The sequence below is a fragment of the Schistocerca nitens genome, chromosome 4, assembly GCF_023898315.1.
Source record: "Schistocerca nitens isolate TAMUIC-IGC-003100 chromosome 4, iqSchNite1.1, whole genome shotgun sequence".
Classification (NCBI taxonomy): domain Eukaryota; kingdom Metazoa; phylum Arthropoda; class Insecta; order Orthoptera; family Acrididae; genus Schistocerca; species Schistocerca nitens.
In genome coordinates this window covers 375,985,975-376,012,260 of record NC_064617.1, presented here as the reverse complement: position 1 = coordinate 376,012,260, position 26,286 = coordinate 375,985,975, and the positions used below count along the sequence as shown (strand labels likewise).

General features: G+C 42.8%; 1 protein-coding gene across 1 annotated transcript in view; it reads left to right on the top strand.

Moving 5' to 3' along the window:
- Positions 1 to 200: 200 nt before the first annotated feature.
- LOC126251349 (uncharacterized) overlaps positions 201 to 26,286 on the top strand; it is a 55,098-nt gene continuing 29,012 nt past the window's right edge. Inside the window, exons 1-2 of the mRNA XM_049951720.1 lie at positions 201 to 415; positions 24,547 to 24,638. Coding sequence (XP_049807677.1) covers positions 226 to 415; positions 24,547 to 24,638 — 282 coding nt within the window. The 5' untranslated portion in view covers positions 201 to 225. The remainder of the gene's footprint in view (positions 416 to 24,546; positions 24,639 to 26,286) is intronic.

Below are 26,286 nucleotides of genomic sequence, written 5' to 3'. Positions count from 1 at the left end.
CTAAGCCACTTACCACCGAAATGCATAATATTTCGTGCAAATTAAATATTTCCGATTCGTCACTACTCCAACTCCCCAGTAAGGTTAAACACAGCACAACCCGGTAACAGAGCTTTTCCTTGTAGGCTGCACGGAGAGAGGTCGTGCGTGGCCTTCTATTTTTCATATTCGTGTTATCAGCCACAATAAATATGGTGCTGTTTAGAACGAGGTTAGCAAACAGCAATGGCTCGCTTCACAGCTCTTTTCCTCCTCTTCTCCCTGCTAGTGGCAGACGTTGTCACTGCTTCGGAAGAAAACAGTGAACCACACGTACACATTGACTACGATATGGTGGTGCTGCCGGATCGCTGCCCTGACGGTTACGTCTACGTCAACGGGGACTGCAGAAGATACACTTGGTTGGAGGAACCAGGTACTAGAACTGCAGCAGGTTTCCTTAGTGATTCATTTGTTGATCTGTTTGCAAATTGTACTTATAGTTCTGCTGTTTCCAGTAGGTCATCGGGGAGCTTCTTTTCTCTTGTTGTTGTCTAATATACGAACTTCGCTTAAGCAATTGTTTGTATTAGTGGCGGCAGTGAGTCTGCGTTACTGCTTTCAACTATGTCGTTACAAGGACTGTAAATGTGTAATTTCAGAATTGTGTGATTGTATCCTGCTGGCCATAAATCTACACTGATCAGACAGAACATTATGACCACCGACCTGTTATCGATATACACCTGTCCAGGCGATAGCAGGATCACCTGGCGAGCGGTGACTGCTAGTCAAGACACACGCATTGTGCTATCCGTCACTAGAATGGGGAAGGTGCGCAATCTATCTGGGTTTGACCGAGGGCAGATTGTAATGGCCCGGACGCCTGGCACGAACATTTCGGGAACTGCAAGACCTGCCGGGTGTTCGGGGAGTGCTGTGGTGAGCGTCTTCGAATCGTGGCGAAACCAAGGTGAAACCGCATCCAGACGTCGTGCGGTTGGTCGGCCACACTTCATTACAGATGTCAGACGTCGTAGGCTGGGCAGACTGGTAAAACAGCACAGGCGGTGAACTGTGGAGAACTAACACCAGACTTTAATGTTGGGCAGGGTGCAAGTGTATCCGAACAAACAGCACACGATGGGCCACCGCAGTCGACGACACACGCATGTGCCAAAATACTAACACCACGCTACATCGGCAAGTACGGCCGAAGTGGGCATGTCTCTGTCAGCATTGGACGTTGGCGTAGTGTCAGAGCATTTCATGGTGCGACGAATCCCGATACTTTCGTCATCATTCCGGTGGGAGGGCGAGAGTCTATCGTCTTCCAGGGGAACGGTTCCTTGACACCCGTACTGCAGGACGGACTCAAGCTGGCGGCGGCTGCATTATGCTCTGGGGAACATTCACATGGGCATCCATCTGTCCAGTGGACTCCATGGCAGCCGAGAAGTATCGTACACTGGTTGCAGAACACGCGCACCCCTTGAAGACGGTCATGATTCCCGACACCAGTGACATTTTTCAGCACGATAATGCGCTGTGTTACAAGGCCAGGAGTGTGATGCAGTGGTTCGAAGAGCACAATGGCGACTTCTAGTTGATGTGCTGGCCCCCTAACTCACCGGATTGAAACCGAACGAACACATCTGGGATGTGATTGAACGTGACGTCAGAGCTCATCACCCCTTCCACGGAATTTACGGGAATTAGGTGACTTGTGTGAGCAGATTTGCTGCCAAGTCTCTCAAACAACCTACCAAGGCCTCATTGCTTCCATGTCACGACGCGCCGCCGCACTTATTCGTGTCGAAAGTGGACACACTGGCTATTAGTTAATAGATCATTACGGCTGATCAGCATATACAGTATAATGGTTAAATTTGTAAGTGATCTGGATGTGTACAGGACGAGAAATTTAGTCCAGAGAGCCACCATCTGTGTCAGCAGCAATGGCCTTAAGCAAGCTTGGTCATCGTGTTGAAATGAGCTTGGATGACAAATACAAATGCATGACGTGTCCTTTAACCTTGTCTTTGAGCGGCTTGTGAGCGGTGGAGGAGCTGCCTTTCGGAAACCCAGGCCCAAATTCTTCAGTATGACAATTCTGGAGAACGTGCTGGGCAGGGAAAAAAGTACAACATCCTCAGTACCAGGACAGTATGGCGAGCATGTGGTCTTGCTATATATTGTTGAAAAATAACATGGTAGATACCTGTAAGAGAGGACACACCGTCCTTAACTGTTCAAGAATGAAACCTATGAAAAATATAAATTACAGGTTATGCAAACCGGAGGTCATCATGTTGCGTAAGCATCAGGTCAGGTGCTGGGTTCACGAAGAACACAATCTGGAGACGTTCGGTCTCCTCATCTCCTACGACTATCGTAGCACTGTATGCATGACCGGGTCTCTTGTGGAAAGATTGCTTGGCTCCCTTCCTGTGTCTAGTGTTACTGTTGGTTACATCACAGTCGTGTCGGCTCTCCCAGCAAGCCGCGTCAAGAGGAGCCGCAAGAATGATCGCCATGCTGACAATCATTTTACTCCAAACATCACCACACCGTCCCTGTGAGTATTTGTCTTCCTATAGGAAGCCCATTTACCCACTCAAATTAGGGATTGCGGTTATCGCTGAAACAACTAGTTTTTCGGTATATGTTTTTTTTTCCCCAAGGCAGTTTAACCTGACCGTTAAAGCCGCTCAGAGTAACCTGTTTCTGAAATCACCAATTTTCGGATTTTTGCTCGTATTATTTCCTGCAATAAACGTAGAAATAGAATAAATATTGAGAAAGTTTAATTCAGTTTCTAGATACATCAAGTCAAACTATTAAAAATAAATAGGCAAATAAAACTTAGTTTATCCACTATTCGCTCCTTTTCTCGAAAATAAATAAGTGATTCAATACTATCCAAAAAATCATCAGTATTCCACCACTTATTTTTTAAACTCTGCGAAATATCGGGTTGTAATTTGGGATCAACTAGTCAATGCTCAAGGGTCAAAACTGACTCTGAAGAACTCTGTTTTTCGAGTCATTTCGTTTATTTTCCGAGGGTTACAAGCAGATAAAGGCATATTATGTAGACAGAGGCAGAATATCAGCTACTTTCTATTTTTATTGTAGGGCCTATAATAAGAATGAATTATTGTTAGGTTTTTAATTTATTACCTTTACATAATTTCTTCAAAAATGGCTCTGAGCACTATGGGACTTAACATCTGAGGTCATCAGTCCCCTAGAACTTAGAGAACTATTTAAACCTAACTAACCTAAGGACGTCACATACATCCATGCTCGAGGCAGGATTCGAATCTGTGACTGTAGCGGTCGCGCGTTTCCAGACTGAAGCGCCTATAACCGCTCGGCCACACCGACCGGCACATAATTTCTTTCTTCTGTTATTGTACAATAGATCTCTTAAAGAAAATGGAGCATTGTACTTCATTGCAAAGCCACTTCCCAAAAATATTTCCAGACTAGATTTTGTACCAATCTGCAGAACAACGGACATCCTGCGACGACAGCGAGAAACTGCCGTATAGAGGATCTGGGGTCAACTCTTGCACAACGCACGCACACGCATACCGTCTGATAGGCCACGCCACACGACAACAGAGATATTATTATTATTTCAACAAAACTGTGCTGCATGTGGAAGCCGTGAGGTTTGAGGCGCCTTGACCGGTTCGCGCGGCTCACCCCGTCGGAGGTTCGAGACCTCCCTCGGGCATGGGTGTGTGTGTGTTGTCCTTAGCGTAAGTTAGTTTAAGTTAAAGAAATGTGTCAGCGGAGGGATAGATGACCTCAGCAGTTTGGTCCCATAGTACCTTAACACAAACTTCCAAAAAACAAAGCTGTACCAATTCTTATGCTATGTGTTTCTTGCCCGTTTCTGTGGACATTGTTATTAAAATACCACTGATAGCTTTTCTCATTTACTATAATAACGCTATACTTCAAACCAATGAAAATATAACGAATAAAACCTCTCCACAATTTTTTTATTAAAAGAGGGTTTATTTAAGAACGAAAAATTTTAGCATTGGCGCTATGGCTGATTCATATTTCCGTTTATTTTACTCAGTTATCAGCAAAAAATTAAAACCTAACTAACCTAAGGACGTCGCATACATCCACGCTCGAGGCAGGATTCGAATCTGTGACTGTAGCGGTCGCGCGTTTCCAGACTGAAGCGCCTATAACCGCTCGGCTACACCGACCGGCACATAATTTCTTTCTTCTTTTATTGTACAATAGATGTGGCAGAGGAGTCTAATCTCTTAAAGAAAATGGAGCATTGTACTTCATTGCAAAGCCACTTCCCAAAAATGTTTCCAGACTATGTTTTGTACCAATCTGCAGAACAACGGACATCCTGCGACAACAGCGAGAAACTGCCGTATAGAGAGTTATAACAGAGACTAAACAATACCGAAAAATACGTTTTTCAGAACTAAAAAGCTGGTATCTGTTTTAAGCGGTCCGTTTTTCCCATCTGTAACTCAAAGTAAAGTGCATGTAAGGTGACAATCAGTCCTTTTTTTTATGGGAGGGGGGGGGGGGGGACAGTCACAATATTTGTAGCTCATTTCCGAACGTATTCCAAGACACTTCCTGACACCCGTTTTCTCGGATTTAACAATATGTATTACCGATTTGTCTAGAGTTACATTTTATTTCACCTTCATCAGTGCATGTTATTACTACCTTAATTTAAGTTGGCAAAACTGGTTGACTAAGAGATTCTACTCTTACGAAAGAGTGCACGCTTAACATAGTAGCGCCCAAGGCACGATGTTGGTTTCTATCACGACATGTCATCTGTAAGCGCGGTATTTTATCAGATTGTAGTGTAACGGTATATCGCATTGGTTAAGGTTGTCATTTTTCTTCATCAACATCCATACTTTCCTGTAAAAATGAGTTCCAAGGAGCGCAAATGCAGTTGCAGCGAACAATTACGAAACGATTAATCTTTCATCAGTGACGCTGCGTCTTCGTACTCAGAGGCAGTGTTCGTGACTACAGTGGATTATAGTGTAACTTTTATTGCATTTCCTCATATACTGTTCAACAATATAAACATGCTGAACAAAAATCGTAGCGCTGCTAAATATAGTTGGTCGGCTCACACTACGTCATCTTAGAAGGTACTCTAGAATCACTATTATCCAAGAGATAAAGGTGGTAATAGGTAATTGTAGAAGAGTTTATCTTTGATTGTTGTGCCAGTAATGTGTTTGCGCTTTTTTTTCGTGTACATATTGCAATATCAGAACTTCTCTAACTGCAATGTAAACGAAAACAATTTATGTGCTAATTTTCTGTTTCTTGAAATCTCAAAATGCATGCTAGGCCCTTTATTTTAGTGCTTTTAGAGGAGGTTTATATTCAAAGCCTTTTGTTTAGAGGTTTTTTTGTGGCTTTTGAACTGTACTTAACTCCATAGGTCGGGACAAAACGAACCGGTACAGAACGGACCAAGGTTCTATTGTGCCCCAGCTAGAGTATTATTCTTTGCCAGAGTTTACATTTATTATTCATATTTATTCTAACACTCCAAGAACATTACTACATTTTCAAGTTTTTCATATCGCTGCTAGTCTCAATTATTTTTTCATATTTGTTTAGAAGATACGAACACAAAACTAATTGTCAATGTTGGTCTACAGCAAACATGGAGGAGGCAGTGACAGTTGTTGTGAAAAAGAAAATAGAATTTAGGAAATTGAGTATGAAGTTCAATGATCCTAAAGCAATTCTTCAGAGTCCAGTTCAGAAAATACTTCAAAATCAGACATTTCAGACCGAAAGGTTAAAAGGAAAATGTTGTCGTGTTTTCTGGGATGAGCAAGATATAGAGTTTGGCGGTTATTTAAGAAAATGGATGGCAGATTATTTGGATTGACATTGGAGTTCAGAGCGTTAGCTTTTCATTTGGCAGGAAAAAAAAGAACTGAAGCACTTAGTTAAAGTAGCAGGAGAAGACAGGATGACTCAGTTTCGTTCGATGCATTCTGTCACCTGTAAACACGTGTGCTTAATGTGTTTCTGTAAATTTTAGGAAACATGATTAGATTCTGAAGTTAAACTCGTAAGGAAATGAAAATTAGTGTTAGCCCTTACTGGCACTAAAGTAAAGTTATGAATGTGGCTCCGTTCTGTACCATGCCTGAAGTGCAACGCACCAATTGCCAGCTTTTTAAATTTTTTTAGAGTGTTCGCCCTTACATCTGATTTCACTGTTTAAAGCATATGTTAAATGTTCCACTGATTTTTTTAGCTTTTTCTTAGAATTTTAATTGAAATGTGGCCATTTTAATATTATCTTCACCACCCTGTCTCGGATTCCCGTAAATTAATGTACTTTTAGCAGTAAGTTAAAGTGATTTCTGTGTGTTTTATACAGATTTAACTAAAATCTTATTGCCGGCCGGTGTGGCCTAGCGGTTCTAGGCGCTTCAGTCTGGAACCGTGCGACCGCTAGGGTTGCAGGTTCGAATCCTGCCTCGGGCCACGGATGTGTGTGATGTCCTTAGGTTAGTTAGGTTTAAGTAGTCCTAAGTTCTAGGGGACTGATGACCTCAAATGTTAAGTCCCATAGTGCTCAGAGCCATTTTTTAAGATCTTATTAAAAATTTTTGTGATATCAAAATTTATAAAGCGTCCCGAATTTGGGTCAGAAAAGTATGGTAACACTGAGACGTGGTATGGCTGTACGATGCTGTACCCCAGAGCAAAAGATGCGATTGTTCTTCAGGACTCTGGCTGCGTGGAGCTGTAGGAATCATGTGCGACTTTGAGCCGAATCCTTGTACCCACGATATCTGTGGGATGTCGACCAAGGCGAGGAGCCATACCGCGAGCAATAAAGTGTAGTCTCAAAAGGCCGCGGTCCTTGCGCGCTGTCAAAACATTAAATGTACTCGTATGCATTTCTCCTTCTTACACGACGCATACCTCAGTCTCCATCAATTGCATTTCACAATGGGCAACTTGCTGTGCAATCCTTCCTTGCGAACGGAATGTAGATGTAGTACTCGCAACCACTTTGTGTATATTGCTGAAGTGCCAGTCTCCTGCGTATCCAAGCGTGCTAAAGCTTCCGTTGTATGACATTGGGGAAAGGCACAAACAGTACACCAGATTGTAATTCGTACCGCACTGGTATTACAATCCACTTTTATGAACTAACTATGGATACTCCTGTTTTGAAATGGAATATTTATTTAAAACACAAGAAACAGTCTCTAAGGAGACAAGCCTTTTTAAATAGTGTTGTACCTCTATTCGTGTCAGCGATGCTGTTGTTTCTATGTGTATCTACAGCGAATTTCGTCCGCGTGAAACAAGATTCGCCCTTCGAATTAAGGGCGTGAAAGAAATGAAGTCTCTTATTAAAATATTTCAAGATATTGATGAAAACTGTGCTGTGGTCGGAAAGCTTTACTCTCCTCCGTTAAATTCAAAAGCCATTAGTTTGGCACACAGTTGTTTACGGTATATATATATATGTGTTAAGAACAGAAAGCTAATGAAGTAAGCGAGATTTGCCTTTAACGTCCCGTCGACGACTGTGTCATTATGTATGGATAGCAAGCTCGGACTGGTAAAGGACCCGAAAGAAAAACGGCTGCGGCTTTTCAAAGGAGCCAACCCGGAATTCGCCTTTAGGGATTTAGGGAAATCACGGAAAACATATATCTGAGTAGCTACACAGGGGTTCCAACTGACTGCAGTGTCGTACTGCTGTGGTACCCAGTGGTATGGAAAATAATCGGCTTCACAGTGCATTCCAGTGTCCGTCTATGGAAGCAGTAACGCACATGTTACTCCAGCTGTAACTAGAAGAAATTTCCCAAACTCGCATGGTTTCGTATCACGGTACAGTATTCATTTTAAGCGGAACTGCTGAGTTAATTGTTTCAGTGCTTCTAATTGTTTTACTGCTCCTGGTTGTCACATTGCTTCTAGCTGTTACACTGTTTGTGTTATTACAGACCTTTTCGTTGTTACAATGTGTGAAGTTGTTACACCTCACGCAGTTGTTTCATTGCTTCTATGAAGGCTAGACGTGAAGTTTCAATTGTCACCTAAAAAGGAGATGTTTACTAGTTTTAGTTCTTGTTTTAGATCGGTCGCATAAGAAGATTGCACGGTGTCAGGATACAGGTACATTTCAAAACATTGCAACATTCAGTTCTCATTCCAAATATACAGGGTGATCAAAAAGTCAGTATACAATTGAAAACTGATAAATCACGGAATGATGTAGATAGAGAGGTTCAAATTGACACACATGCTTGGAATTACATGAGATTTTATTAGAACCAAAAAAATAAAAAAAGTTCAAAAACTGTCCCACAGATGGCGCTTCATCTGATCAGAATAGCAATAATTAGCACAACAAAGTAAGACAAAGCAAAGATGATGTTCTTCACAGGAAATGCTCAATATGTACACCATCATTACTCAACAATAGCTGTAGTCGAGGAATAATGTTGTGAACAGCACTGTAAAGCATGTCCGGAGTTACGGTGAGGCATTGGCGTCGGATGATGTCTTTCAGCATCCCTAGAGATGTCGGTCGATCACGATACACTTGCTACTTCAGGTAACCCCAAAGCCAATAATCGCACGGACTGAGGTCTGGGGATCTGGGAGGCCAAGCACGACGATTGTCATGCGCAGTCACTGACGTTTTGCTGTCCGGCTCAATCTGTCAGACATTTTGTGAACTTTGTTCGTTTTTTTTTGTTCTAATGAAACCGCATGTCATTCCAAGCTTGTGTGTCAATTTTTACCTCTCTATCTACATTATTCTGTGGTTTATTAAGTTTTCAAATTTATACTGACTTTTTGATCACCCGGTATTTACCACTTTCACAGGGTGCCGCAGCAGAATAATATATAGTACTTATAACTTGAATTGTGTGCACCCATCCGTTGATTAACAACAGAAACCCTGTGACACGACTACACCTGTGATTTTTATTGATGCTTTTTCGTCACATCATCCATACCATGTGTCACGGAAAAATTGCTTCAAAATAACTTTCCTACGATTACTTACAAGCAGCATGCTACAGAGAGATTATCCACCATTAAACCAAGAGAGTAGAAGACCAAGGCAACAGTCGGCGGAACTTCCTGCAAAATAACTCAAACAGAAGTGACGCTGGCGCACAGCACCAATTACCGTTCGTGTACATCTGCGTTGTTGAAATAACAAGTTACTTTCTACATTGTCGATACAAAAAAAATATTACTTTCCCCATGTTCGAATGGCTCTGTTACCGCAACTGTACGCTCATTTAATGAATGGCCGCTCCAGTTGCTAACAAGAAGTTTTGTTAAATTCACATGACCGTTTCGGCCTTTACTTTAGACTTTTTTCAAGTTGTTGTTGTGCTGGTCTTCAGTTCAAAGACTTGTTTGACGCAGGTCTCCATGCTACTCTATCCCTTGCAATCCTCTTCATCTCCGAGTAGCTACTGCAATATACGTGCTTCTGAATCTGCTTAGTGTATTCATCTCTTGGTCTCCTACGATTTTTACCTTCTACGCTTCATTCCAGTACTTGCTGATCCTGTAACGTCTCAGAACATGTCCTACCAACTGGTCCCTTCTTCTAGTCACGTTGTGCCACAAACTCCTCCCCAATTCTATTCAGTACCTCCTCATTAGTTACGTGATCTACCCATCTAATCTTCAGCATTCTTCTGTAGCACCACATTTCAAAAGCTTCTTCTTTCTTCTTGTCTAAAATGTTTATCATCCACGTTTCACATCCATGCATGACTACACTCCATACAAATACTTCCAGAAAAATCTTCCTGACAATTAAATCTATGCTCTATGTTAACAAATCTCTCTTCTTCTGAAACGCTTTCCTTGCCATAGCCAGTCTGCATTTTACATCCTCTCTACTTCGACCATCATCAGTTATTTTGCTGCCCAAAAGTGTCTCATTTCCGAATCTGACTCCGTCATCATCTCCTGATTTAATTCGACTACATTCCATTATCATCATTTTGGTATTGTTGATTTCATCTTATATTTTCCTTTTAAGACACTGTACATTCTGTTCAAGTCCTTTGCTGTCTCTGATAGAATTACAATATCATCAGCAAACTTAAAAGTTTTTATTTCTCCTCCTCGGATTTTAATTCCTGCTCCAAATTTTTCTTTGGTTTCCTTTACTGGTTGTTCAATGTTCATATTGAATAAGATCAGGGATAGGCTACAAGCCTGTCTCACTCCCTTCTCAAGCATTGCTTCGCTTTCGTGCCCCTCGGCTCTTATAACTGCCTTCTGGTTTCTGTACAAATTGTAAATAGCCTTTCGCTCCCTGTATTTTACCCCTGTCACCTTCAGAATTTGTAAGGGAATATTCCAGTCAACATTGTCAAAAACTTTCTCTAGGTCAACAAGCGCTATGAATCTAGGTTTGCCTCTCCTTAATTTTGCTTCTAAGATAAGTCGTAGGGTCATTATTTCCTCGTGTGTTCCTACATTTCTCCCGAATCCAAGGTGATCTTCTCCGAGATTGGCTTCTACCAGCTTTTCCATTCATCTGTAAAGAATTCGTGTTAGTATAGTTCAACTATGACTTATTAAACTGATAGTTCGATATTTCTCTCACCTGTCAGCACTTGCTTTCTTTGGTATTGAAAAGTTTGGCCCAAAAAGGAGGCAGCTCCACTTTTTCCAGTTTGTGGCAAATTAAGAAAAAGTTCTGAAATGTCAATTTTGACTGAAACCAATGAATTAGTCAGCCTTGTGTTAGATTATGGGGTATGTGATACTACTGACCAGAATACATACACCCGGCCACTGTGGCCGAACGGTTCTAGGCGCTTCAGTCTGGAACCACGCTGCTGCTACGATCGCAGGTTCGAATCCTGTTAGTTAGGTTTAAGTACTTCTAAGTCCAGGAGACTGATGACCTCAGATGTTAAGTCCCGTTGTGCTTAGAGCCATTTTTATAATACGTACAAACGCATGCACTTAGGTACGTGCAATGGAATTTTTGAGGTGCCTCAGTTTTGTTCCAAAGTGAATGAAAAACTCTTTGTAGGACTATTTCTTCAGTAATTAGCCATATTTCAGTTTAAACCACATTGATCAATAAAGAATGTACAACATTATTGGCATAATGCACCAATATGTACAGTTCTTCTTCAGTCTTATAGATCCCCTCAGTCTCCTCAGGATCGTTTGAAGCATCTCACGTCAAATGGTCGTAAAACCACATTTACGTTTGCCCATCGTACTTTTCGGCCAGCTCTTTGACATTTTTAAACTTTTGGTCTTTAAGCGGGAGTAGTCAATCTTAAGCTTATGAAGGCGGGCAATTGTTATTAGACTCACAGGTCCTTGGTTGCAAATTTTCGTATTATCACAGACAGTCATCCCTGCGGTCGCACTGAACTGAATAATCCATTTACCGATGTGTAGCTGTTCATAGAGGAATATTTCGTACTTAGTGATTAAATATTTTCCAATTTTCTTGTTCGATAGTGATACGTAAGGGTCCTTTCAACGAAAGTTCTTCAACTTGTGATAAAGTTGAAAATAAATCCCTGGTCCACTTCAGTGACACGAATTTGGCGCTCGTTCTTCTGATAATGCGAGCATAATCCGCTGGAGGAAAAACTCTTTCTGTCTTCAAAAATATGTTCAAATGTGTGTGAATACCTAAGGGACCAAACTGTTGAGGCCATCGGTCCCTGGACTTACACATTACTTAATCTAACTTATGCTAAGGAGAACACACACACCCACCCGTGCCCGATGGAGGACTCGAGCCTCCGGCGGGAGGGGCTGCGCAATCCGTGACATGGCGCCTTAAACCACGCGCCCACTCCACGCGGCTTTTCCATCTTCCTCAAATACTTTTCTGTATTACCGAACGCTCTGCCACATGGCATAAAGCAGTGGCCCGGGTCTGGGAATCAATGAACAATCTTCGTAAAGCGCTCACTTAGCGCAACGTAAGACAGGTAATGAATTAACGAATGATTTTTATTTTATGAGACACGGTTATCGAAAAATAGGTAAAGTATTTTGATATCATCTGTTGGAATGTGGTTGATGTAGTGAAGTATAAAACCTTTTGGCTCAGTGGTCGTATTTTTTCCGATGGTTTCGTCTTACAGAAAGGAATGATGTTTTTCAGTCCTAGCAGACGAAAAATGCGTCACCAGAAGGAACTTTGGGAAGGGACATATTTTGCTGGCAGTCCGAAGCACAACATCTCGGAGTCATTATCACGTGCTGCAAGTGCCATCTTGTCTTTAATATCTTGATAAAATGAATCCGCCCGACTTTGATGAAGTAGCTTGGTATCCTGGAGCTCCTTACGTCTCTCATCTGAGGTAGAAGAGGCACTGAGTTCCTTTTGAATGTTGTCACACTTTTGACATGTGTCCGATCTTGGGTGCCCGAATCTGATGCTGAAGTGTGTCTTGAAGTACCGAAAGTAAAAGATCATTTTCTACTGGAGATTCAGAATGCTTGGCCATGTACAAACGATGCATTTCTTTTAAAGTGTGGTCGGCAGGCAAGTATTGTCTATTGCCATTGTCTCGTCGACTGTAATGCGATTCTCGCCTATGAAAACTGTCAATGTGACCATGAACCTTTTGTACAGTTAAATCTGGAATTTTCTTGCGTCTTGTTTATGCTTCACCCTACCGTTTGGTTTTGGTGTGATAGCTCCTTCGAAAGAAAGTTGCTTTGCGATGTTTTCCACTCGCTTTCTGGACACACCATGCAGTGACGCAAATGCTTTTTTTTACATAATCTTGCATTAATGTCACCGAGTCAAACAGTATAAGCATTTGAAAACGACCTGGGCTTTCCTGTTCCAGATTTTAGCGTATTTCTTTTATCAGGTAAACCTTAAATGCAACCAGCCAAATACACATCTTGAGTATGTTTAGTCGTTAGGCCATTAAAAGCATTAATAATACGATGCCTTGCTTCAACGTCAAATTCCGTGAAACACTTGCATTTGCAACTGCAATCATTACCTGCAGTTGGGCGTGGCATGTTTTTCCACTTGTGCTCTCGTACTGCTTTCCGTCAACCTTCCGCTGTTTTCTTATGTTCCGTTCCCATTGCTTCTTGTGCGATCTTTATTCCTCTTCAGTGGTCCAACAACTGCGTCTCTGCTTCTTGAATCTTCTTGTGAATGAGAAGTGGTCTCATCTTCATCTGGCTCGTGCTTTTCTGAGGAGTCACAATTAAACAGTCCTTCCTCTATTGATTCATTCATATTGACAGAAACCATGAAACCAAAAGACGATGAAGTCACAAAACAGATCGTAAAAATGATAAATAATATCCCTCATAGAGACTGCGCCGTTTTTACACTTGTCTGCTGAACAGTACGTAACATAACATTCTGTTTGCCATCATTTGGGTTGTAGAGGAGCCCCCGGAGGTGCCTTCGCTTTCACGCAAACTCCGAGTACAGACAGATGCATCTGATTTATCGGGAACTAGTGGGTGGAGCTGCCTCCTTCTTGCCCTTTTTTGTATGTGATAGGATGTTCGACTCAATAGAGGCAAAAAGTGGAGCTGCCTCCTTTTTGCAATAAACCCCTCAATTGGAATTATTATACTCTTCTTGATGTCTAAGAGTATTCGCCTGTCTCATATACCTTGCGCGGCGTATGGAAGAGGTTGGTCATGGCTGGCTCTCCCAAGGCTATCAGTAGTTCTAACGGAATGTTGTCTACTCCCGGGGCCTTGTTTCTAATTAGGTCTTTCAGTGCTCTGTCAAATTCTTCACGCAGTATCATATCTCCCATCTGATCTTCATTTGTGTCCTCTTCCATGTCCATAATATTGGCCTCAAGTACATCACCCTTGTATAGGTGCTCTATATACTCCTTCTATCTTTCGGCTTTCCCTTCTTTTCTTAGGACTGGTTTACCATCTGAGCTCTTGATATTCGTACAAGTGGTTCACTTTTCTCCAGAGGTCTCCTTAATTTTTCTTTAGGTGGCATCTATCTTATCCCTAGCGCTATATATGCTTCTACATCCTTACATTTGTCCTCTAGCCATTCCTGGTTAGCCGTTTTGCCCTTCTTGTCGGTCTCATTTTTGAGACTTTGTATTCCTTTTCGCTTGCTTCATTTTCTGCGTTTTTATATTTTCACCTTTCATCAATTGAATTCAATATCTTTTGTGTTACCCAACGGCTTCTACTAGCCCTCATCCCTTTAGCTACTCGATCCTCTGCTGACTTCACTATTTCATCTCTCAAAGCATCCGTTCTTTTTCTTTTGCATTCGTTTCCTCTGTTCTTGTCAATAAATCCCTAATGCTCTCTCTGAAACTCCCTATGACCTCTTGTTTTTTCAGTTTATCCAGGTTCCATCGCCATAAGTTCCTACCTTTCTGCAGTTTCTTCAGTTTTCAAATGGTTCAAATAGTTCTGAGCACTATGGGACTCAACTGCTGAGGTCATAAGTCCCCTTCTTCAGTTTTAATCTACAGTTCATAACCAATAAATTGTGGTCAGAGTCCACATCTTCACCTGGAAATGTCTTACAATTTAAAACCTGGTTCCTAAATCCTTGTATTACCATTATATAATCAATCTGAAACCTATTCGTGTCTCCAGATCTCTTCCACGTATACAGCCTTATTTCATGATTTTTAAACCAAGTGTTAGCAATGATTAAGTTATCCTCTGTGCAGCCTCCTCTTTCGTTCCTTACCCCCAGACAGTATTCACCTACCAGTTTTCCTTCGCTTCCTTTTCCTACTAGCGAATTCCAATCACCCATAACTATTAAATTTTCGTCTCCCTGAACTATCTGAATAATTTCTTTTATCGCTTCATACATTTCTTCAATCTTTTCGTCATCTGCGAAGCTAATTGGTATATATACTTGTACTACTGTAGTAGGCGTGGACTTCGTGTGTATTTTCGCTACAAAAATGCGTTCACTATGCTCTTTATAGTAGCTTACCCGTATTTATATTTTTTAAATTCGTTATCAAACCTACTGCTGCATTATGCTGGTTTGATTTTGTATTTATAATCCTGTATTCACCTGACCAGAAGTCCTGTTCCTCCTGCCACCAAACTTCACTAATTCCCACTATATCCCCTTTCAAATTTTCTAACCTATTGCTCGATTAACGGATCTGATATTCCATGCACCGATCCGTAGAACGCCACTTTTGTTTCTCCTGATAACGACATCCTCGTGAGTAGTCCCTACTCGGAGAACCGAATGGGGGACTATTTTACCTCCAAGAGGATACCATCATCTTTTAACCATACAGTAAATCTGCATGCCATTTGTAAAAATATCGGCTGTTGTTTCCCATTCCTTCCAGCCATTGGCAGTATCAGCACAGCAATGCTGTTTTGGTTGATGTTACAAGGCTAGTTCTGTCAATCATGCGGACTGCGGCCTTCAGGAACCACACGTTTGTCTGGCCTCTTAATAGATTTCTGTTGTGGTTGCACCTACGGTACGGCTATCTGCATCGCAGAGGCATGCGAGCCTCCCCACCAACGGCAACGTCCATCGTTCATGGGGGAGTTTCAAGTTACCTGAAAGTTATTCTGTAAAGCAAGCAACGTCAAACAGGGGGAGGGATGTAGAGTCACAGAACTTTCAGTAGCTCCTGACAGTGGCTCAATACAAAGCCCGAAACCAGCAGTATGCAGTTAATGGAATTCTTGCTAGCAACTGGATTGGCCTTTCATTAATTGACAGATGAATATGCTCTCCTATGCTGTAATGGGATTATGGAGATTAAACTGTTTATCTTACACCACGTACATCTGACCAGAAGTATGCGGTTTATACATCCGTATTTATTGCAATGGTTGGCGAGCTTCCTTAACTGTCCCTAGATATTGCCATGTCTTACTTCGGAAAATGGGGTACACAAGCTAAAAAAGATTATGCTAAATAAGCAAGCAGAGGAACATGAAGGCAGCTGTCAAAGAAAGGAAAATAATAAATCAGAATTAGTGTAACAGTGAGGAAGTCACAAGATTCAGTTTGATAACGCTCGTGACCTGATCGCCACGAACTGATACTACGGTACCCTCTACAGGGGGACGCCGAGCTTAGTACTTGTAGCAATACTTTTGAAGCTTAGTGATACCTCGATTTTGCTTAGGATAATGATTTTGTGGGTTGGGGTTGGGTTGTTTTGGGGAGGGAGACCAGACAGCGAGGTCATCGGTCTCATAGGATTAGGGAAGGACGGGGAAGGAAGTCGGCCGTGCCCTTTGAAAGGAACCATCCCGGCATTTGCCTGGAGCGATTTAGGGAAATCACGGAAAACCTAAATCAGGATGGCCGGACACGGGATTGAACCGTCGTCCTCCCGAATACGAGTCCAGTGTCTAACCACTGCGCCACCTCGCTCGGTAATGATTTTGTGGTACATAGATCAGACGAGACGGCCAGGCGACTACAAACAATGGACAGATAGGCAGGATGCCTGCAGACAAACACAGTGCGATGGCACAAATCTGTAAATACCAATCTGCAGTCGGGAAAAGAAGCTCTGGCTACGTCACGTCTCTGTACGGTTGTCCGTGGCAGCAAATATTGACTTCAGTCAGAAGTGAGGCACGTTGTGAATCTAACATACATCGAAGACATGATCCCTTCTTAAGAGGTCGTCCACTGACGACGACCAAATAGATCAGTAAGACAACGAACTGCATTCTGGAAAAATCAATAAAATAGAAAACGTGTCGTAACACCCACCGGTTGAGTGCTTCTAGTCAATTTATGAGCATCCTCCTACGCTAACAATCTTACGCAGTTGACCAGCTGCCAGCCAAAAGTAACTAATGTGATACTTATCCACATAAACTGCTAATTAAGGACAAATCATTATAGTTACTACAAAGAATGTGTAAACTTCATTTTGTAATATTCTATGGCACTGTACAAATATTTCAAAACAGTTCAAGTGCGTAATTGTAGGAAAAGACTGACGAGACACAGTTGTAGTGATATGTGCGAAGCTCTGTTCCCAGTCAGCACTGAACTCTTCGTCATATTATTTCTAGTTCAAACATGCTCACATGTCGTTCCTGGTGCAACAATCCCATATTTAACGTTCGTTTTCTCTAGAATATAACAGCGATAGGTGGTGAGTTGCAGTCCTGGGAAGGAAAAAATTAATGTTTCGTCTCGTCATTTCAGTTAAAACATCTACTGCTGAGAAAATGCGATATGTGACAGTTGATTGTGCTTCGATATGTATCCGATTAGGTTCTGGGTTCGAATCCCTGTCCAACACAAAGCTTTACCTCACGGCATTTCAAATAAGTTACTTCTTAAGAAGCAATATTTAACATCTCTCGTAGTTCGTTAACAGGGACAATAGGCGCTGGGTAGGAATTCGCGTCCGTTAAAAATGTTTGCGTTATGTAATTTAAAGTTGATATTTGCTAACTGATACTGTCTAAAATCGAGGTATATCATTCTCTGTATGCCTAATGAGGAATGACTGTTAGTTTCCGTCAGTCACGAAATCTTTACTTAGTCTGGGGTTGAATCCAAATGCAGAACGAGACGGTTCGTCGTGTCATTTGAAGTTCATACATATTCATATAACTAGCTGCTCGTGAATAACTTAAATTTTTGATGTCATTTTGTGTTAAATAATAAGTACGGTATGTTACTTTGAAGAGGAAATCATGAATACGACGAACTTACTACGTGCATTACCTATCTGACGTAACAATGAGAGTGGTAACATTTCAGGTACGTCATTTATTGTAATAAATGTGAGCTTACAAGCCTTAAGGACAGTCTTATCTGTGATAAGGTGTTCCCTGATATTTGTAGTATCGTAATATTACTTTACATCTTGAGTTATTGGGATACAGAGCAGTGTTTTCTAGTGGCGACTTGTTGGAACCATTTTCAATAGTCAAACGACTGTAACAAGGAGCGATTACAGGACCTGCTAGACAGCTGCGTTACGTGGGTTGCATGCGAATCAGGCGAAATGCAATTCAGGTCGTTCGGATACTTTTGAGCACGACTGTAAATGTACAGACAAACAAATCATCACAATTTAAAAAAAAATTGGATGATTTATTCAAGAGAAAGAGCTTCACATACTGAGAAGGTGAATAACGCATTGGTCAATCCCTGGCCTTTATGCAATCAGTTATTCGGGTTGTCACTCATTTATACAGTTGTTGGATGTCCTCCAGAGGGATATTGTGCACATTCTGTCCAATTGGCACATTAGGTCGTCAAACCCCCGAGCTGGTGGAGGGCCCCGTCCATAATTCTTCAAATGTTATCAATTGTGGCGAGATCCGATGACACTGCTGGCCAACGCAGAGTTTGGCAAGCACGAAGACAACCAGTAGAAACTCACTAAATGGGCGGACGGGAATTTTCTTCCTTAAATGGTTTACCATGAAAGTCAACAAAATGGGACGAAGAATCAGGTCGAATTTCTACTGTGCTGTAGGGGCGCCACGGATGAGAGCCAAAGGTGTCCTGCTATGAAAGGAAATGCCCCTCCTCACGAGACCATCACTCGTTGTTGTGCCCTATGGCACGCTGGTGTCCCACAGGTGTCCAGGGCGTCTTCAGGCACATCTTCGGCCTGGAATCTCTTTGAATGGAGTAGAATTGTCTTCATTGATGAGTCTCGCTTCGAACTGAGCCCCGATAATCGGCATCTGCAGGTGGCAGGGAAGCTAAGGTATTTGAGGAGGGAAACTCAGAAACTCAGTCTGCATAAAGTGGGGGTTAGTGATGTGGAATGGAAAGAAGGAAAGGATTTCTGATCGGCCGACTGTAATGTGACGTCAACAGTAGCAGAAAATGGGTGTAGGATTCGCCATTAATAAGCGAGTAGTGTAGAGATTAAGTTAGTTCAGAGGGACCAAACTGCTAACTAATTTATACTAAAAGCAAGAGGGAGGAGTAGAATCTCCGGCAGGAGGGACCGCTCAATCCGTGACATGTCGCCTCAAACCGCGTGGCCACTCCGCGCGGCAGTGAGCTAGTATGCACAGTTCAGTGCTAGAGCTATATTCGTCAGAATCGTCAGAAAACGAACATCAACAACAATGGTTCACGTATATATGCCGCCGTTATTAGCAGAAGTATGGGGCGATGTGCTCGGGTTACACAGTAGCGAAATCTAATAATCAAGGAGGTTTGGAAGGCGGTAATAGGGGAAGAAACAGAAGACGGAGTTAAGGAAGAGTTTGAGCCTCTTAGCAGAAATGAGAGAGGAGAAAAACGAATTTAGTTTTGCTATAAATTTCTACTAATAATAGCGAATATATTGTTCAAGGACCACAGTGGTTGGAGACATACTTGGAAAAGGCCCGGAGACATGGGCACATTCCAGGTAGATTATGTCATACACAGAGAGATGTTCCGAAATCAGATTCTGGATTGTACCCTGGAGCAGCTATAGGCTCGGATCATAATTTAGTAATGACGTTTAAGAAAATCGTCCTTAAGAATCGGTGTGGAAATAAGTAGGTCTCTCAAGTACTGGGGATGAGCTGCGTTTGAAGTATTGGGGGGCTGTACATATTGCAATACCAAATAACGCAGTACGCAGTTAATTTGCATTAAAAGCGATATCTCCAAAAAGTCAGGCAAAGAAACATTGGTACACGTAAATTAATGACTAAAAATTTTCCGGAAAGGACAGGAATACTGCAGTATAGACCACTTTAGAATTAAATAAATAATAAGTGTGGTGAAACCAAGGTGAAAGGCTGAAGAAAAATTCTGATGAAATCGAAAAAGAAAAGCTCGTCGGTAGGACTGATTCAGCGTGTAGAAAAGTCAAAAGAATCATTAAGCAAGAGCATCAACATTAAGAGTGTAATGGTAATTCGAGTGTTAAGCGCAGAAGAGACAGCGTATATGTGGAAAGAGCACTATGTGCGACTCTGCCAGGTGCAGGACATATCAACTGTCGTGATAGAAGAAGAAACTGGAGTCTATATGGGAGACATACGGGATCTAGTGACTCAGTCCGGAAGACACAATAGATCCTGTATTAAAGTTTGGAAGAGAGCTGTGAAAGACTTGTGATCAAATATGGCAAAAGGGATAGATAACATCCCTTCCGAAATTCTAAAATGATTGAAGGAAGTGCTAAATCAACGACCATTCAACCTGGTGGTGTGATATAAGAGACTAGAAATACCTTTTATCTTGTTGGAAGATATACTAAGTACTGAAAAAAAAAATAGCAGTTAGCTATGAAAGAAACTGCAGATATAAAATACGCACAGAGAATGTGAGACCAAGAACGCAGCTCTCGGATTAAAACGGGTGTAAGACGTGGATGCAGTCATTCGTCCCTACGATTCGTTCTATATAATGAGGAAGCAATGACGCAAATAAAAGAAAGTTCGTGAGTGGGATTAAAATTCAGGGTGAAAAGATACCAAGGATTCAATCATAAGTTCGCTGGTGAAATGGTTTACCTCGGTGACAGTGAAGAAAGACTACATGACCTCTTTAATGAAATGAATTATCTAATGAGAACCCAATATGGATTGAGAGGAAATCGAAAAAAGGTGAAAGTAATATGGAGTAGCAGAAATGAGATTATTGAAGTACACTCCTGGAAATGGAAAAAAGAACACATTGACACCGGTGTGTCAGACCCACCATACTTGCTCCGGACTCTGCGAGAGGGCTGTACAAGCAATGATCACACGCACGGCACAGCGGACACACCAGGAACTGCGGTGTTGGCCGTCGAATGACGCTAGCTGCGCAGCATTTGTGCACCGCCGCCGTCAGTGTCAGCCAGTTTTCCGTGGCATACGGAGCTCCATCGCAGTCTTTAACACTGGTAGCATGCCGCGACAGCGTGGACGTGAACCGTATGTGCAGTTGACGGACTTTGAGCGAGGGCGTATAGTGGGCATGCGGGAGGCCGGGTGGACGTACCGCCGAATTGCTCAACACGTGGGGCGTGAGGTCTCCACAGTACATCGATGTTGTCGCCAGTGGTCGGCGGAAGGTGCACGTGCCCGTCGACCTGGGACCGGACCGCAGCGACGCACGGATGCACGCCAAGACCGTAGGATCCTACGCAGTGCCGTAGGGGACCGCACCGCCACTTCCCAGCAAATTAGGGACACTGTTGCTCCTGGGGTATCGGCGAGGACCATTCGCAACCGTCTCCATGAAGCTGGGCTACGGTCCCGCACACCGTTAGGCCGTCTTCCGCTCACGCCCCAACATCGTGCAGCCCGCCTCCAGTGGTGTCGCGACAGGCGTGAATGGAGGGACGAATGGAGACGTGTCGTCTTCAGCGATGAGAGTCGCTTCTGCCTTGGTGCCAATGATGGTCGTATGCGTGTTTGGCGCCGTGCAGGTGAGCGCCACAATCAGGACTGCATACGACCGAGGCACACAGGGCCAACACCCGGCATCATGGTGTGGGGAGCGATCTCCTACACTGGCCGTACACCACTGGTGATCGTCGAGGGGACACTGAATAGTGCACGGTACATCCAAACCGTCATCGAACCCATCGTTCTACCATTCCTAGACCGGCAAGGGAACTTGCTGTTCCAACAGGACAATGCACGTCCGCATGTATCCCGTGCCACCCAACGTGCTCTAGAAGGTGTAAGTCAACTACCCTGGCCAGCAAGATGTCCGGATCTGTCCCCCATTGAGCATGTTTGGGACTGGATGAAGCGTCGTCTCACGCGGTCTGCACGTCCAGCACGAACGCTGGTCCAACTGAGGCGCCAGGTGGAAATGGCATGGCAAGCCGTTCCACAGGACTACATCCAGCATCTCTACGATCGTCTCCATGGGAGAATAGCAGCCTGCATTGCTGCGAAAGGTGGATATACACTGTACTAGTGCCGACATTGTGCATGCTCTGTTGCCTGTGTCTATGTGCCTGTGGTTCTGTCAGTGTGATCATGTGATGTATCTGACCCCAGGAATGTGTCAATAAATTTTCCCCTTCCTGGGACAATGAATTCACGGTGTTCTTATTTCAATTTCCAGGAGTGTAGATGTAGCAATTCTTATAACTTGGATGATAAATAAGTCACGACAGACGATGGAACGAGGACATAAAAAGCAGAACAGCACAGACGAAGAGGTGATTCATGATGAAAAGAAGTCCACTAGCAAACATAGGTCTTACCCTGTAATGTGAAGAAGAAACTTCAACAAAATATTCGTTTGGACCACAGGACTGTATGGTACTGAATCATGGGCAATGGGAAATCCGGAAACGAAGGGAATCGAATCGTTTGGGATGTGGTGCTATAGAAGACTTGAAAATGAGGTAGTCTGCGACGGTATGGAATGAATAGATTCTCCGCAGAATCGTCGAAGGCAAGAACATACGGAAGACAGTAACAAGAAGGGATGAGATGACAGTACGTAAGACATCAGTGAATAGCGTCCGTGCTATTAGAGGCAGCTATACTGGGTGAAAACAGTAGAGAAAGACAGAAATCAGCCAACAAATAACTGAGCTGCTCTGAGATAGGGAGGTTGGCACAGAAGAGACATTCGTGTCAGACTACATAAAACCAGTGCTGTGGAAGCAAAAAGCCTAATGACAGTGTGCACCTTCTCTCAGAGTGCTAACTTTTTTGCATCTTTCAGGCCTGCAATGAAAATGACAAGGGACTTTAAAAATTTTGTTTTCTTTTTGTATGGCAGAAAATTAGTTATATCATTACAGCTCTCTTGCTTTTGAAACCCATGTCCATCTCTCTTCCATAGTTGCTGGTGTACTGCTATTTCATTTACGTCAACAGTATTTTGATCTCCACCCCAAACAAAATTAAAGTAACCTTCTTGTCTTTGCTGTGTGCGACGTCAAAATATACTCTGGGGTCACAAAAGTCATACGACAGCAATATGTGCATGTACAGATAGCAGACGTATCGCCTACTTAATGTTTAAGATGGCGGTGCATTGATGGAGTAGTCATTTGTACTCAGTTGATTCATGTGAAAAGGGTTCCGACGTGATTATGGTAGCACAACGGGAACTAACAGACTTTGACCGCGGAATGATAGCTGGAGCTAGACAAGAGGGATATTCCATTTCGGAAATGGTTAGAGAATTCAACAGTCCCAGATCCACATTGTCAAGAGTACGCAGAAAATACCAAATTTCAGTATTTCCTCCCACCAATGACAACGCAGTGGCCAACGGCCTTCATTTAACGACCGAGAGCAGCGCTAATGGCGTAGCGTTGTCAGTGCTAGCGGACAAAGCGTGAGATATAACCGGGGATGTATATGAATGTGGCACGTACGAAGAATGTATCCGTTCGGCCAGTGCAGCGAAACTTGGCGTTAATGAGCCACGGCAGCAGAAGGCCGACGCGAGTGCCTTTGCTACCAGCACGACGTCGGCTGCAGTGCCTGTCCTAGGCTCGTGACCGTATTGGTTGGACCGTAGACGACTGGGAAACCATGGCATGGTCAGATGAATTTCGATTTCAGTTGGTAAGAGCTGATGGTAGGATCAAGTGTGGCCCAGACCCCACGATACCATGGACCCAAGTTGTCAACAAGGCACTGCGCGACCTGGTGGTAGCTTCATAATGATACGAGATGTGTTTGCATGGATTGCACTGGGTCCTCTGGTTCAACTGAACCGACCATTGACTGGACATGGTTATGTTTGGCTACTTGGACACCATTTGCAGCCATCGTTGACTTCAAGTTCCTATCACAAGGCGCCGTGTCGTCACGCCACAATTGTTTGTATGTGATCTGAAGATTATTCTGGACAGTTCGAGCGAATTATTTGGCCACCTAGATGACCCGACATGAATCCTATCGGTCATTTGTGGGATATAATCGAGAGGCTATTTCATGCTCAAAATCCTGCATCGGCAGTACTTTAGCAATTACGAACGACTGTAAAAGCAGCATGGTTTAACATTTCTGTAGGTGACTTCAAGCGACTTGTCGAGTACATGCTTCGTCGAGTTTCTGCGCTGTGCTGGGCAAAAGGAGGTGCGACACGGTATTAGTAGGTATCCCGTGACTCTTTTCACCTCAGTGTTCACAGTAAATTGCTACTCATTGTCGCATCAAAATTGTTTTATTGTTAGAAGGTCAGTTGTAGGAAGAACCAGTTTTTGGAATTTGTACAGTCTTAGACATAAAACCTGGCTGCCGGCCACGCCAGAGGAGTCAGAGTTGTTTACTTAAAGCGCCAATAAAGCTGTCCGCCTCCCAGAGTTCTAAATCCGGCCATATGCCCCATCTGGCAACGGTGTAGGACGTGCAAGTTTCTGGAGCTCGTGGTCTCTTGGTAAATTTCACGCGCTCTGGGCAGTAAGTCGCTCGTTTGAGTCCACTCCTTCATTAATTTTTAAGGCGCGTTTTGGCTGCCTAGTGAAGGTAACAATCTGATGGAACATCATAGATAATTTTCGTCGCTTCCTGACCCATCAATAAAAGCAAAAACATCCAGAAACATTTCCTCAAAAGAGTTGTGGCTATATCAGAATGTTTATGCTGAAACATTTCCTCTCATTACAGTGGACCCCGAGCTGCAAGGCGTCCTTAGTGGCGCTGTCGGGGCAGGTGGAAGCGGCACGGCTCACCTTGGACTCGCATCTGCCCTCGCACTGGTAAGTACAAAATAGTTAGTTGTTATAGTTTGACTTTCCGAGCGAAATAACTTCGATAAGCCGTGTGGACACCTTGTCGTAACACTACACACGTAGATTCCCGTGAGTATTTTTATCAACAGCTATTTTTTTATTTAAAGTTCTAGTATTTGTATTAGATTTTGCGTACCTGAAACTTATGAACGTTGTTTAAGCGTTATAAAATAGAGTCGCAGGCGGAAAGAAGTCCAACATTTTTTAAATATTGTTTTGGGGTTAGTAGAGGGATGAAGGCAGCGAAGGCAGCTGGAAATGTTTTTGCCGTATTTGGGGTACATTCATCGAAGAAATCGACTGAAAATGGCTTTCTCTTTTGTAGTAGAGTCTTTTCGAAGTGAATTATATGCCACTTTCAAAAAGACCAGCTGGCTTTGAGGAAGGAGATTGCTATGATTTGCCATTATGCTCCACCATATTATTGGCAAATGTGATAAACTGCGACACTTTAACTTTCGTCAGCCACTTGCATTCATTGGTCAGTGTAGGAGAAATGAGAAAAAAGGACATTTAGCTTTAAATCAGGTCATTAGAGATGAAACAGAGGCTATTGTTGGAAAGAATGGGCAAGGAATGCGAGTTTGAACTTTCAAACGAATGATCCCAACATTTGCCTTAATATGCTTAACGAAATAACGGACATGACCAGGATGACCAGACGATAATTTGCACCAACGTATGTTAACTTCATGGAAAGAACAAAATTGGTGGCGTTCGTAAAAAGGTGTTTTGCGTTACGAACTGTATCGCAGGGGTGTGTCCATTGCAGCTGATACCTGTTGACAGCAACTCAGACTCGTTGCGGTTACCATGTAAGAAATACGACCCAGGAAACTGCATGAAGTGTTGCTACTGTACGAGAACGTCGGTCTCCACTCTGCTGAGTTCTCTAAATAATCTATCCAGGAGCCTGGTTGGAAAACAACTTAGCACTCTTATCTTCTAATCTTGTACCCTTAAACCTTTACCTTGCTTGCCCATTATCGAACAGCCACTAAGAAAACTCCTTTGTAGACGAAAATATAACTTAAAAACTTGGACTCATATATTCATCTCTAAACCAGTAGCGTTCTACAGGCACGGAATCCAAAAACTTAATGAAAATTATCAGACTATTTTAATTTTTGAGAGAGAATATATTGTTGATTATAATTTTCTCGTTTAATTTCTTCTGTTATAGTCAATGAACCAGTGAGACGTGCTACACATGCACTGTCCTAATAGAAATGAATTACAGCATACGATCATGAAGTTACGATGAGAATTCATGAAGTTACGATGAGAATCTACCTTAACAAACAAAAGGTATCCATAATAGGAAATTGCCCAAAAATTCTGATTACAATTAAACTTTCGCTACTTCTACATCTACATCTACATTTATACTCCGCGAGCCACCCAACGGTGCGTGGCGGAGGGCACTTTACGTGCCACGGTCATTACCTCCCTTTTCTGTTCCAGTCGCGTATAGTTCGCGGGAAGAACGACTGTTGAAAGCCTATGTATGCGCTCGAATCTCTCTAATTTTACATTTGTGATCTCCTCGGGAGGTATAAGTAGGGGGAAGAAATATATTCGATACCTCATCCAGAAAAGCACCCTCTCGAAACCT